Source organism: Rhinolophus sinicus, chromosome X (assembly GCF_036562045.2).
Source record: "Rhinolophus sinicus isolate RSC01 chromosome X, ASM3656204v1, whole genome shotgun sequence".
NCBI classification, from domain to species: Eukaryota; Metazoa; Chordata; class Mammalia; order Chiroptera; family Rhinolophidae; genus Rhinolophus; species Rhinolophus sinicus.
In genome coordinates, this window is record NC_133768.1 from 64,234,513 (window position 1) to 64,248,404 (window position 13,892).

At 37.9% G+C, this 13,892-nt stretch overlaps 1 protein-coding gene and 1 pseudogene across 4 annotated transcripts in view; one reads left to right on the forward strand and one right to left on the reverse strand.

Annotated features, from left to right (window-relative positions):
* DIAPH2 (diaphanous related formin 2) overlaps positions 1 to 13,892 on the forward strand; it is an 823,692-nt gene that overhangs the window by 212,327 nt on the left and 597,473 nt on the right. For all 4 annotated transcript variants that reach the window (XM_019756670.2, XM_074323226.1, XM_019756672.2 and 1 more), the window contains 2 exons: positions 4,193 to 4,329; positions 6,060 to 6,168. In XM_019756670.2, the coding sequence (XP_019612229.1) occupies positions 4,193 to 4,329; positions 6,060 to 6,168 (246 nt within the window). The remainder of the gene's footprint in view (positions 1 to 4,192; positions 4,330 to 6,059; positions 6,169 to 13,892) is intronic.
* On the reverse strand, positions 251 to 2,757 carry LOC109460876 (F-box only protein 34; annotated as a pseudogene).

The following is a 13,892-nucleotide window of genomic DNA, read 5'->3' on the forward strand; positions in this document are numbered from 1 at the left end:
TCCATAGCCAAGTGAATCAAACTATGGGCTACTGCCCTGGATCAAACGTGAGGCGCCATTATAAAACCAAGAGACCATTTTTCTTATACAGCTTGTAAATTAAATGCCTGAGCAATAGCAGTCCTGTCGGAGTAAGTACAGATTCTCCTGGCGTGATGACTCTGAGGGGTAAGAACACTCACTTCAACGGTATGTCTAGGTGGTGGTTTGCAGTTTCAAAAATGAGTCATTTGGTCGCTTCCCACATAAGCTAGTATTCCTCTTCAGTTTCAGTCCCTGTCTGTTTCTTATGGATTGCCTATTAAAGTGGCAAGTTGAGACCCAGTGGTTGTTGTGAAGCCCCAGCTTACAGCCAGGGAAGCCCTTCTGAGATCAGTGGCAGCACATCTAGTATCCCGGCCTGTATGGCAATGCCTGGCAATAGGGCTTGGGGTGCCACTGGCACAGGGACATATCCCCCTTACATATCCCCCCCTTCTCCTGGCTCCCCCCACTCCACTCTGGTTCAAGCCGTTGTTCCTCAGTCTTGTTGTGTAGGACATAGCTCCCTGGCCCATGCTGGTGTTATGAGCCTTGGGCTCCCCCAGCCCTCTGTCTGAGGCAGGCGGTCATCGGTCGGCTGCTCACAGCAGCTCTCACTGGCTGCTGGCCGCTCACGCTGGCCACCGGCAGCTCATGGCGGCACACGGCAGCTCACGACAACCTCCAACTGCTCATGCCAGCCCAGCTCCAGGAAGAGCTGTTGATCACAATATTAGCTGTAGAGGGGGCAGCTCTCTGGCCTATGTGGGAATTGAACCAGCAATCTAGGCATAAGGAGCATGGCGCTCCAATTACCTTAACCACCCTGCCGGCCCACGTATTTTTCTTGTACTGCTTCCAAGGATCGTCTCGATAGCGTGCGTCTCGAACCCAGTGAGAACCTACTGGCCTGATGTAGTATTCAGTGATAAACTTGAAATAGCAGCAAGTACATTTAAAAGCCACTAAATGCTTGGCGGGAAATAACCTGAAGATTTTTACCATAATGGTGGGGGGGTCGGAAAGCCATGTACTGCTGAGGCTCCAAAAGCTGCTGGATTTTAAACCTGGTCTCTGGAAAGTCATGAGACACCTGCTTCTTCAACTGGATGCCTCAAGCACCAGTAATGTACTTTCCACATGAGAGACTGGCAGAACAAATGAATCAGCTGAAACACTTTTCCTCAGATGCACTGCCACCCTCAGCAGCATTTTCAAGCTGCTGGGTTGGCCTGGGAAGACTCTTTTATTGTGCTTTCATTCAACTGGGAACAGTCCGACTGGTGCTGACCTGGTGCCAGAAAAAACAGCAACCCTGGAAGTGGGTCTTCACAGGATTTCAAACTACTGTCTCTATGTTGGACACAGTGATACTAAGGCACACGAATTCTTTTCTTCTCTGATCAGGATTTTGGCTAGTGAGTGGCTCCAGCTCTCTACCCATACAATCTGTGGGCAACTCAATGGCTTGGGGACACGTGCGAGAAGGAAAGGGTGACTCAAAAAGTTCCTCTGTCATTTCCACATCATATCTACTGCTGTTTTTCACTGCAGTTTGCTGATCTGACTCTAAAGCTGCACTGTCCCTGTGGAAACTGACACCAGCTGGCAATGAGGGACAGCCCCGAGGAGTGCTGTCCCAGGCCTGGCCCCCTGTAAGAGAACAGTTGTCAGCTCTTGAGGGGCCACAGTCCACAGATACAGACCCCACGGGATTCACCTGAGTGTCGGGTGCCTCCAAGGCGCTTTTGTTTGCTTTGCCTTCATCAGTCCGAGTGCCATTTGCAAGCAACACCCGACCTGCATTTCGATGGAAGCTATTATTCCTCGAGAGGCTCCAGGGCTGATGCTGGCTCTGCCGCTCCATGCACTTGGAGTCCCGCCTGGCTACCATGTCGTGAACACGGATTGGTTCCCTCTGTGTTTCACCAACCTCAGGATTTCCCCTTTCCGTGGGTTCTTCACAAGCTCCTGGGGCACAGAAGGGCTCGGAGGCTTGGGGACACACCCCTGGATTGCCCAGAAAACCTCATCATGGCAGGTGCATTAGTGCAGTTTTTTGCACAACTGGCTAGCAGCGCACTGGCTCTTTGCTCAAGGAAGGTAGCCCTCTTCCATGACCGACAGGGACCTCCCAGCATACATGTTGTCCCCACTGTCACCCACATAATGCACACAGCAGTGCTCAATGCCACACACAAATGGCTCAGGCTGGTAGCACCTGCTGTTGACTTCCCTCATCCTTTCTAACTGTATCTTGGCTTTTTAAAGATCCCCTAATTTTTTTCTTCTTATAGTAGTTCTCCCATCAATATCTCAGGAGCTTTTTATTTTCATAAATCCTATCCCATTGCCTCAGTGGTGGGCTGCAAAGAATGCAGTTTTCTCTATGGTATTTCCAAGTTTCACCACAGTCCAGATATCAAGCCACTCTTCTTCTTCACACTGGTGGATTGTTGCAGATGGTGCATTCTTCTTGGTTTTAATACTCAAGCTGCCTCTACAGGACTCTCTCCACTCATACTGCACGGAAATTTGGAGAAAGGATCCCAAAAGGCTTTCGAGATGATGCTTTACCAGGAGCGGTGGAAGGAAAGACACTGGGTTTCATGTAGCTAGCTTTACATTTTTCATTATTGACAGCCTCTTGGTGGCTTGTAGGAGTTCTCAGAGTTTCCTTGCTGCTTTCCAGAGGTTGTACTTTTTCTGGAGTTTCCAGTATGTCTTTAGGTGCATAACAGGGGCTCTTATCAACGTCAGTGAAGAAGGGTTGAGCACTCCTATCCAAGCTTCTTGCTGCCCTCCGGCCCAGGGCTGCACAGGGTGATGCAGCAGTGGCAGCAGCAGCAGGAGGCCTTGCTTGCTCCCCAGGGCTGAAGGGACTGAGCACCCTGCACTGCGGAGCCCAAAGCTCCCTGTGAAACTCCTTTGGCTAAAACAGCACGATGTCTCACGCTGGCCCTATCGAGGGTATTCTAATTGATTTTTAAAGCTGTTATTTTAAGTTTGGTAATTGCATGGTAATCATCTGTCTCAGTTTTATACATGTGTTTTCCACTTATTTTCCTTACTCTTTAATCTGTTAGCCACCTTTATACATAGATATCCTTTCTGTTTTCTTTGCTTTTTAATCGTCTCTTTCATTGCCTTTTTTATTGTTTTGTTTTGCTTTGTCTCTGTGTTTCTGTTTTTACCTCTGATAAAGTCACATTTAAGAGCATTAGTTATTTTTCCCTCTGAATTCTTTTCAAAGTTAAATTAGGAACCATGAAAATATTCATATGCTTGGTACTTAACTAAAGGTTAGCTTGAAATGGCAATTTTGCTCCGATGAAATGTTGTCAGATTTCACCATTAGACTGTAAAAAGAAGCAAACATATTTCATAAGAAATCTGAGAAATGCTTTGTGGGACGAAGATCAAAGAAAATATTACCTTCTTAATGTAGTGAAAACCCAAGTTTTGGGCTTTTTTTGGTAACATTTCTTTACCTGTTCATTCATATAATGTGCATTTGCGCACACGTATTCAAACCTAGAAAATAAATGAAAATGATGTCTTCTCTGCCTAGTTGGCTGTGACACTTACTTAAACCCAGGTGCCATTTCTTTGGGTTCAAAGTTTTGTAATGTAGCACAGCTGCCTGAGAGGGGGAGGACAGGAGAGAAGGTATAGCAAAATCTATACAGAGGTTTATTGCTTTAACTGGCATAGAGTACACAAAAGAGCTTTTCAACATTTTACCCATTTTCTTCAACTTAATTTTCCACACAAACATATTGGAGAATTTAACCATGAATTCCACATATCTCCAGGGAGACCCAATGACATAAGTAGAATTACTTTAGAAAATCATATCAGTATGTGCTTTACATGTTCTTCTTTGTTGAAGAAATACTGATTGTTCCCATATTTCTCCCAAATCTTTATGGAATTTTTAGACCGGCTAATGGAAATCATATCTGATCAAGAGGCAAAAACTCCAAGATATAGTCATTTCATATAAAAGAAAAAGACAAATAATTGCTGTTTGAAGACCATTCATATAATTAGGTAGAACCTCATTGTGGAGGTACAAGTTTTTAGAAAATCATTGTAGCTTGTTTTTTGAAATTACAGATATGTTCCAAAGACATTTTGAATGAAGGTCTTTTTTTTTTTTTTTTTTAAGTTTGGATTGCAAAGGATTCTAGGAGATGAAAGAAGTCTTTTACTATTGGCAAGAGCAATTGACCCCAAACAACCCAACATGATGACTGAAATAGTAAAAATACTTTCTGCTATTTGCATTGTTGGAGAAGAGAACATGTAAGTATTGCTGTTATTATATTAACTGCATGGAAATGACACTTGAGAAATTAACAAGTCATACTTTTTTGTTGTTTCTTTAGATAACTTGCATGCAGATAGTGAGAAATTATAGGAAATTATTAGCATTTTTCTCTTACCTATTTATATTTTAGCTTTTCCTTTTTTGATTCTTTGAAAAATAGGTTTATACAGATAGAATCCTAATGGGAAGTTCTTCAAAGTTGAATTCAAAGAGAATGAATAGAATTTTGTCTAGCTGAAGGTAAAGCAATTATTAGAAAAATAGGAAAAAATAAGAGTAATTTTGCCTAAACACACACACACACACTATGTACACGCACATACCAAAATTTGACTTCTTCAACTAACTGAATTAACTAGATGCTTTTATTTTGTACTGTTATTTTATAGTAGTAGCTTCATTTATCTGCCTATAGTAAGTGAAAAGATGAAGTAATTATTCATAGAATGTAATAAACTAATCTGTTAAAAAGAAAGAATGAAAAGGCTGATGGTAATTTTTCTGTACATGTATGTGCCAGTTCCAGCAAGTTGTTGCTTCCCATGCATTAGATCGTTACTTCTTATGGAAATAATATTGAATCAGAAGCAAAATTTAAGATTTGATGTCGTTAATGTGTTAGCTAGTAAGAAACCATTGTGATAAAGAATGAAATACTTACTTACTAAGTATGTGGACTAAATTATTTTGTCTGAACACTTTGTTTCCAAGCAATAATTTCAATTTGAATTAGAACAGGGCCATACAAAGATTTAAAAATATTCCAGTATGTTGGTTTTTCTCATACCTGCTAGAATAAAATGAGATAGTACTGGCTAGTGTCCTTTGAAACCAAAAGGCAAACACTAAGCAAAAATATTGTTATATAGCATTAAGTCTTATCTCAATGAGAACAAACTGAGTGAGATAACATAAGCAAAATAAGTTTTCCTTAGGTTTTATAGAAAAATTAGTTTATATGTGAGTAAGGAATATTTTTCTAGTCAATTAGATTTTTCAATACTTAATTCTTATAATACAACCTGCCCTGGTTTACTTGTTATGATTTAATTATAATTTCAGATATATTTTGGTAAGGGTAGGATACTACATACAGATTAGTTTGATACAGACACTAGCACAGAGATAGTTTTCAATATTTCTGTTCTTGTAAATAAGTTTCTTGTGCTAGTTATTTATAGAGGCTTCTCTTATTACCTAGTAGGCTTTCTCTTTCAGGTTTTTTTTTCCTTGTTCCATTTTTCAAAGAATGTCTATATTTAAAAATGTTTTACTCTTTCCAGCACTTTATTATAAAATTACAGTCAGGTTACACTTGAATAAACTTTTAATAATTGTAGGTGCCATTTTGTGTTTAAGAGATATTAATATCTGTTACATGAAATGTTGAAACCTGCCTGAATTTTTAAATTTCAGTATTTGTTAATTTTACCTATCTTTTAAAAACTGTCATCTGGAAAACTTATTTTCCTCAAGATTTTTAAATTGAATTTTCATTTTGATGCCGTAAAATTATTTAAAGCTGTGAATATTTGATTTGTAGAAGTACTCGCAGGCAGACAGGAACACAAGTCTTAGATTGTAATGGTCTCTATAAATATCAAGCACCAGGAAATAAAACAGGAAAAACTGAAAGAGATAACCCATATTTATAATGTGTGTATAAGACGTATTTCTCATTCCTGTTCAATTTTTTTCTCCATAGTCTAGATAAACTTTTAGGGGCTATAACTACAGCAGCAGAAAGAAATAACAGAGAACGATTTTCACCAATTGTGGAAGGATTAGAAAATCATGAAGCTTTGCAATTACAGGTGAGTCAGTTTTGTCTTAAGTCGTTTCCAGGGTTACATTTAGAATGCTCCTGTTGTATGACACCAACTCCGTTTGAGCTAACACTTGAATGGAACATAAAAATGAAATTCTTCCTGTTGCTTGGTCGTTCATAAAACCTAGAAGTTTTGTCTGTGCAAAAAACAATTTGTTTAAAATTAGAAAAAGTACTTTGAATTATTATAAACATGATTATGATTATGATTAATATTTCGGTATTTAGTAAGGAACATAATAAACTACAGAAATGGAAGCCTTAGCACTAATCAGGGCCAGAGGGCAAACGGTTCAGCCAATGGCATCATGTGCACTAGTGTTAATGAAGTCTGTGGGCTTTTGTAGAAATGTAAGAAAACTGAGCACATCTCTCTTTGTCCCGTTCACACAACATTCAGAAGTCTGACTTACCAGAATAGGGGTGATGGAATTTCAGCTCTTAGGTTGGGGTCTGATAGCTCTGTGTAGACCCAGCCTAAATGTTGTCTTTAGATAATGACAAAACTCACCGTCTTTTCTTAGATAATTTCAGGAAAGCACTCATTTTATGAAAGATAACTTTGTTCTTGAGTGTTGAGAACTCATATTTATTGAAGGTACTTGCGGTGTGAGATGCTGGATGAAACATTTTAATTTACTTATATTATCTGATTTAATTCTCACAGCAACCCAGCTACATAGGTACTATTATTTAGTAGTGAGTGTTTAAATATTAAAATATCTGATCTAAAGCAAATATTTTCTTTTCCTCTTTTTATTGTGTTGTGAATTATTGGTGTCTCTTTTTCACCAGAGTTTGCAGCTACAGAAGATAGATAAATTGGCTTGTCCAAAGAAAATACTGTAGTGTTACAAAACTATAATTCCTCTCCAAATATTTAAGGAGATTTAATTGTTACTTCTCCAACTATGATGAGGAGTTTGGATAAACTTTTATGGTGTGCCTTTTATATCCAGTGTATTATATTTTTTAATAATTGAGGTATTTCCTTCCATTGTTTTCCTTTTTATATTACACGTCTTATTATAAAATTTGTCTCCATAAAATTTGATATCTCTACTGAAAGGTTTGAAAACTCTTTTTTAGATGACTTCTTGGACTTCGTGTGCTTGTTCCTCTGGATGGCCTTACCTAACTAAATTTCATTGACCTTTAGTCATATATATATGAGTTTGTGCTTGTCTTGCAAAGTTTGTTTAGGAGGAATTAGGTGTTTCAGACATATTCAGAGTTTTCATTACTCAGATCACTCACTCACTCACTCAAAATCACACAGCTGTTGAGGAGTAGAGCTGTGATCTGAAGCCAGGTCTTTGTGATGCCAATATTTGCATACTGCATTTTCTAACCTTTACAATGACTCCTCTGTCATAGCTTAGTTCTCCCTAAACAATGGGAAGGGAATGACATTTTCTAGCCTTCAGGAAGCTGGACTGAATGGAATGATAAAATGGCAAGTTAACAAGTAAACGTTATGTAAGCACCATAGACATCTTACTAGGTATTCAAAAAGTTGTTGAATAGTGATTATAGAGGCAAACATATGCAAAACACAGTTTGAAATTTCCTTTTCTGATGAGATACAAAAATTCGTAATTTGTTATATACAGAGCCTATTGCTCTCACAGTAATTGTTAAGTAGGTTTATTTGGATTATTTCATGTGAATGAAAACAATACCATCTAAAAGTTCAAAAATATATTCAGAAGGCAGAATGAAAAACAAAAGTTTCAATCTGTTGTTTAAAAAATATAATTAGTGCTGTATTTTAACAGAATGACTTTTCTATTTCTGTAGTATCCTGAGAGTTCTCAAAATGTTATTACAGTCTCAGGAAGTAATTCTGTTAAAATACAGGACTAATTATATTTTTAAATAACAACTATATACCTTTTTTTTTTCTTTTTTGGGTTTTAAAGTATGTTATTAACTTCTCACAGAGGTTTTCTAGCTCATCTTTAAAGTGAAATTTTATACCTGAGATAGAATTTTCATTATCTTCAGTAGTTCGAAAAATAGATAAAACAATAAATCACGTTATGTTCTTATACTCTCTCTTCATTGACTTCCCTCCAGCTTGGTAGCAATCTCAAGTTTCCCCCATACTACAGCACCTTCTTTTGATCTTATTTATCCTTGAACTAGCCTCTCATCTTCCTTTTTCATTTCATAGTCAAAATCTCTAAAAGAGTCATTGGGACTTGTTTTCTCTGTTTCCTAAATTACCTTTCACAACTCATCTTTTTCACAGTTCTCAAAAAGGTCAACAGTGATCCCCTAATTTCAAAATCCAATGGCTTATATCCAATCCTTATCACTTGGCACTACTGATCACTTACTTCCCTCCTTGAACATTTTATTGCCTTTGGCTTGTCAGGTATCATTCCCTCCTTGCTCTTTGACTGCCTTTCACTGCTCTTTATCTTCTTCATATGTTTTTCCTTTTCTTACTTCTTGGGTGTTTGGTTCTCTATGCTCTACCCTTGGTCCTCTTCTATTGCCACTTATGTATATACATACATATGTACATATACACACACACATATACACTCATGCATATACATATATACACATATTTTTTATTTTTCTCGTGAATGTTCTCAGTTTCTTCTCTAGCTTTAACATCACTGTGTTCTAGGAATTCGCCAGCTTTATAAGTCCAGCTCATAGCTCTGTCTATTCAAACCTGCATGTCCAAATGCCTAACTAGATATCTTGTGGACATCATTAAATATGAAACTAAAAACAGCATTTATAAGCCATGTGCCAATGTTCTAAATACTTTTACATGTTACTTCATTTTTAAACCGTGCAGCAATTCTATGAGAGGTAGCAGTAGTATCCCCATGTTACAGATGAGTAAACTGAGGCTCATAGAGGTTAGGTAACTTTCCTAGTGTCACAAAGTGAATAGGAGGCAAAGCCCTGATTAGATACTAGGTTGTCTGGCTCCAGACACATGCTCTTCACCACTACATGGTACCTCTTATTAAAACTGAGCTCACTCTCTCTTCCCCTTAACATGATTCCCCCAAAAAGAAGTCTACTCTTCTTCCTGACTTTCTAGTTTTAGCTGATAGATGTCTCATCTTCTACCTAATCTTTAATTTTCCTCAAGACTTCATTCTTTGTTCTCTGCATCCAGGCAATCATCAAGTCTTACAGAACAGACTGTGAATCTATCCCAGTCTCTCTACCCCCACTGACTTTATCTTCTCCTACCAGTGTTATGCCAACAGTGTCCTAATAGTACCCCATACTGATACATTCTTCCCCTCCAGACAAATGCTGTGTACTGTTGTCAATTTTCCTGAAAAGATAAATCCGATTCTAACGTAGTAGCATTCCTAGAAAGCTATGCTCACGACCCATTGCTACCTGATGCAGGGGAAGAGCCTAATCATGATGTGTATGACCATGTTTAGTGTGGCCCCAACTTTGAGCCTGTCACTCTCCCAAATGTACCATGTTTTAGTCATGCTAAACCTGGTGTTCCCTAAATATGCTGTAGACTTTTAAATGCCCTCAAATATTTTATCATGTAGCACACTTTGCTTGAAATACCAACCCTTCTGCACCCATAACCCTTTCCTCCAGGCAAGGTTTATTGAGAACACAAAGGAAGGCAAATTTAGGTATGTCTTGCATAAGTCTAGGAGGGCTTCAGTGAGGAGGTGATGCTTTAACTGGGTCTTGAAGGATAAATAGGAAACACTATTACGGTAGGTTGGGAGGCAGGAAAATGACTTCCAGTTGGTCAAGACTGAGGCCAGCGCAGTCTGCTAGTCACTTCACAAAAGAAGACAAAGTGAGGTAATAGCAACATATAGTTGAAACTGATTTCTACATAGCCCAGCAGGGAAAGCTAGGGTACACTGAGCATTAATAATATTCGGTTATGGAAAGAAAGTAGTATAGATAACTTCCAATGATGTGTTATAAAGAGCCCAATCTTTACAGGCTGCTTTTACTCATGTCCTAAAGTATTTCAGGAGCTGTGTGTAGAAGTGTGTTGAGCATGATTTAATACATTTTAAAAATGTTTTCTAACATGCTGAAGATAATAATACAAAATCTGTGCATATTGCCATTAGATGGGGTACACAAAAACATAGCAGAAAATATATGCTTCACTGATGTGTAATAGGTTCACTTGACCTACTTGATAGATTTTGTCAATTTGGAATATAACTGAGAACCAAAAAAGAAAGCAAAAATAAAATAAAAATAATCTGAGTAGCCTACAAAATGTCACCAAATCCATAAGGCTTATGATACCAAAGACCTTTTGGCCTTTAATCAGAGCCTATTAGCTCTTTCTTCCTTATGGTGTCTCAATGAGCCCAATTACCCATTTCCATCCACAGCAGACTAGAAGCACAGGTTGGAAGGTTGGAAGAGTATTATTTATTCCAGATCAATGAACTGAAGTGAGATGACCAAGAAGTGACAAGTGACAGACGAAAAGCAAGGGAGGAGGAGATAGAAACATAATAAAAGATTGGAACTAGAATGCAAAATTGCAGCATTTGGTTTCATCTAATGTCAGAGCAAGAAGCCCTAAACACGTCAGTAGTTCCTGAGGGTATCTCTGTGTTACATCATAGCTCACTAACTCACATATTTCATCATGCCCCCAAGGTAGAAAGAAAATAGTAACTTATATGTAGCATATTTAGCTTCAGAATGTGGGAATTATATCATTCATTTCAGAAAGAATTTCATGCAAAAGCTTGTTGAAGCTTAAATGGGCAGACCCTCAGCTGTATGGACTGATTGACGCTTTGTAGCTCGATTCTTTCCACAGCGGTTCTCAAGTGTTACGATTTTACTCTAAGCATACTTGTAAATTAGCTATTAGTGCACTCATGCCTTCTCCTATGAGGGAGTAGCTTTGGATAAATCATTTATCATGTGTTGTAGAGGTACATTTATAATAAAACAAGGCACTGGAGCTTATGAATAAAGAGAAAATTTGGGGAAAAGTGAGTGCGTTAAATATTGTGTTGAACGAATGCCTGCTATTACTTAAGAAACTTGTTCTACTTATTGACAGTTTTATATTAGTACCCGTTTAAAAGTAGAATTAGTGCAACGGAGGTGGATTGTATAGAAATATTTGGACAATATTGGCATTTTTCAAGTCCTCGTATTGGCTTCTCCAGCACCATTTGACACTATCTGATCAGTCCTTTATCAACTCTCTCCCCTCCCTCAATTTCTATGATGCTAAGCTCTCCTCATTTTTCTTTCACCTCAAGTTGCATTTAAAATCTCCTGTCTCTGTGCTTGGCCCTTAAATATACTGATTCCTAGAGGTTGATCCTCAGTCCTTTGCTTTGCTCATCTGTACATTGTCCTTGGGCAGCCACATTTATCCTTATGACTTCAACTAACACTTCTCTGTGACGAGTCTCTCAGAACTCTTTTTTCCAACCTCCTCCTGACGCGCAGACCCCGTATGTCCAGCTGCCTTTGACTGGCTTTCAAAATCAGTATTGTCCTTAACTCTACTTACCTTCCTTTTCATCATCCTTCTTCCTACTCCAATCCCCTCTCCAACCTTAACCTGCCTTTCTCTTCCATTCCCAGTCCTGGTTAACCCTTGCATACTCCACCAAGTAGCATAAACCAGAAATGTAATAACCGTCTTCAGGTCTACTCCTATGTTGTCCACCGTTCCTTCACTCACTGGATCCTACCAGTTCTACTTCCTTTGTGTTGCACTTTCCTTCCTTAACATGCTTTTCCTCCCTCACCACCCCTGCTGTCATTTCTTTGTACTATTGTTTCAAGACACTCTTTTATCATTTCCCTGAACTCTTAAAGACGTATTGTCTATCTACCCTTCATTCTAGCTTCCTTTAAAAACATCTTCTGTTAAGTTATACTTCTGAAATGCAGTTCTTGTATCACTGCTTAAAATCCTGTAAAGGCTTCCCATGGCCTCTAGGATTCAAGTCTAGTTATCGTCCACACAAAATACTTCATACTCTGACCACTGCTTTGTCTCTAGCCTCATATTCCACTACTCTTCTGCATAATTTTTCTGGCCCAGGCGTACTGTGCTCAGTTTCCTGAACATTTTATGCTGTTCCATACCTCTACTGCCATGCCTTCGTACATGGTTTCGTCCTACCAGGGATCCTTTTCCATTTCTTGACTTAATTAACTTGCTCTGTACATTTGTATCTTTCTTCGTTGGTACTTATTTTGACTTAAACCATCTTTTTTCCTAACTCCTGCTGGGCTAGGATAAAGAAAGACCTTGTTAATGTCAACAAAGTACTTAATAAGGTCAAGTGTGTGACAGTGTCAATAAAAATTTAAAAGCACAATTTGTCACAGCTAATGGCAATATGGATAATCTGTCTGAGAATGCCCTGGGGTTGGCAATTATTGTTACTCTCTAGCTCTATGAATTGTGATCAAACTGCTAGTTATTTGTATCGTTTTCAGAGCCGGTAAGTTAAACTAAAAAGCTCTAGCATTTTCCCAGTAATTTTGAGAAGATACTTCATGTTGAAGTATTTCCTCTCTCTACCACTCAGGTAGAAAACTGAATGCAATTTCTTTTTGTAATTATATAGCCCATGCCAATAAAATTTGAAATATTTAAATACGATTCACCCATTATGTTTTAACCAATTTGTTGGGAACAGTAATGGGGTTACACAGAAAACCCTAAACAAATACCAAGCCTTGCCTTTAGAAAGTTTACAGTCTACTTTGTGATATCTCACTCTCTCTATACCACACCCCACACCCCAGGATGAAGATAATAGCACCCGATGACTAAAGAATGCAGGTGATTATTATAGAAAGAGAATATACCATTACGGTAAAGGAAGGATCATAATGTAGAAAAACTGATAGTAATTTAGTTTTGATACATAATTTTTCATGGCACAAATGATTGGATGTTTTATCACATGCACAGAGTTGGTGGCTTTTATCTATATACATTTATGCATTTGTTCAATAGCTTGTGTAGATATCATAAAGAAATCACCTTATAATGGAAGGAGATTATTGAATAAAACTGCAAATACAGAAACTAATTGTGCTGGTTAAAAGTCAGAATTGTGGTCCTAGCTTAGCATATTTATTAATAATGGAGAAAATTTACTGATTTTCTGTGATTTTAAAATTTTAATTCTCGTGGAAGCTGTATTTAAAACAAATAGAAACTTAAAAACCATTTTGAAACTTAAGTTTCAAACCCATTTTGAAATTTAAACCCATTGTAAAGAAACTAAGCACAGAAGGAATCTGGATAATGGACTTTGTGATAGTCAGTACAAGGGCATTTTTTTTTTCTTTAGTACAAGGAAAAATGCTATTCAGCAATGCCAGATTTATACATTGTGGTGGGTAGAAAGAATGCGAGACCAAAAGTCATGAGGTCTGAGTTCTAGTCCAATCTTTGTGTCTTATTAGCTATATGATCTTAGGCAAATCATCCAATTTTTCTAGTTTTTCCATATGTTTACCTTTAAATGAGCATATTGGACCAGAGTATTTTGTTCTCTCTAGCTTTAAAATCCCATGGTTCTTTAATTTCTGTCTCTGGAGTTGACATTTTTTTGGAAAGCAGATTGAGAGGTTCAATCATGCTGTTAAAGTTTTATATACTTGGAAGTTGAGTGTACCGATTTTGAAACTTTCATTATTCACTTTTGTACTTTTTTGAAGATTAGATTTTAG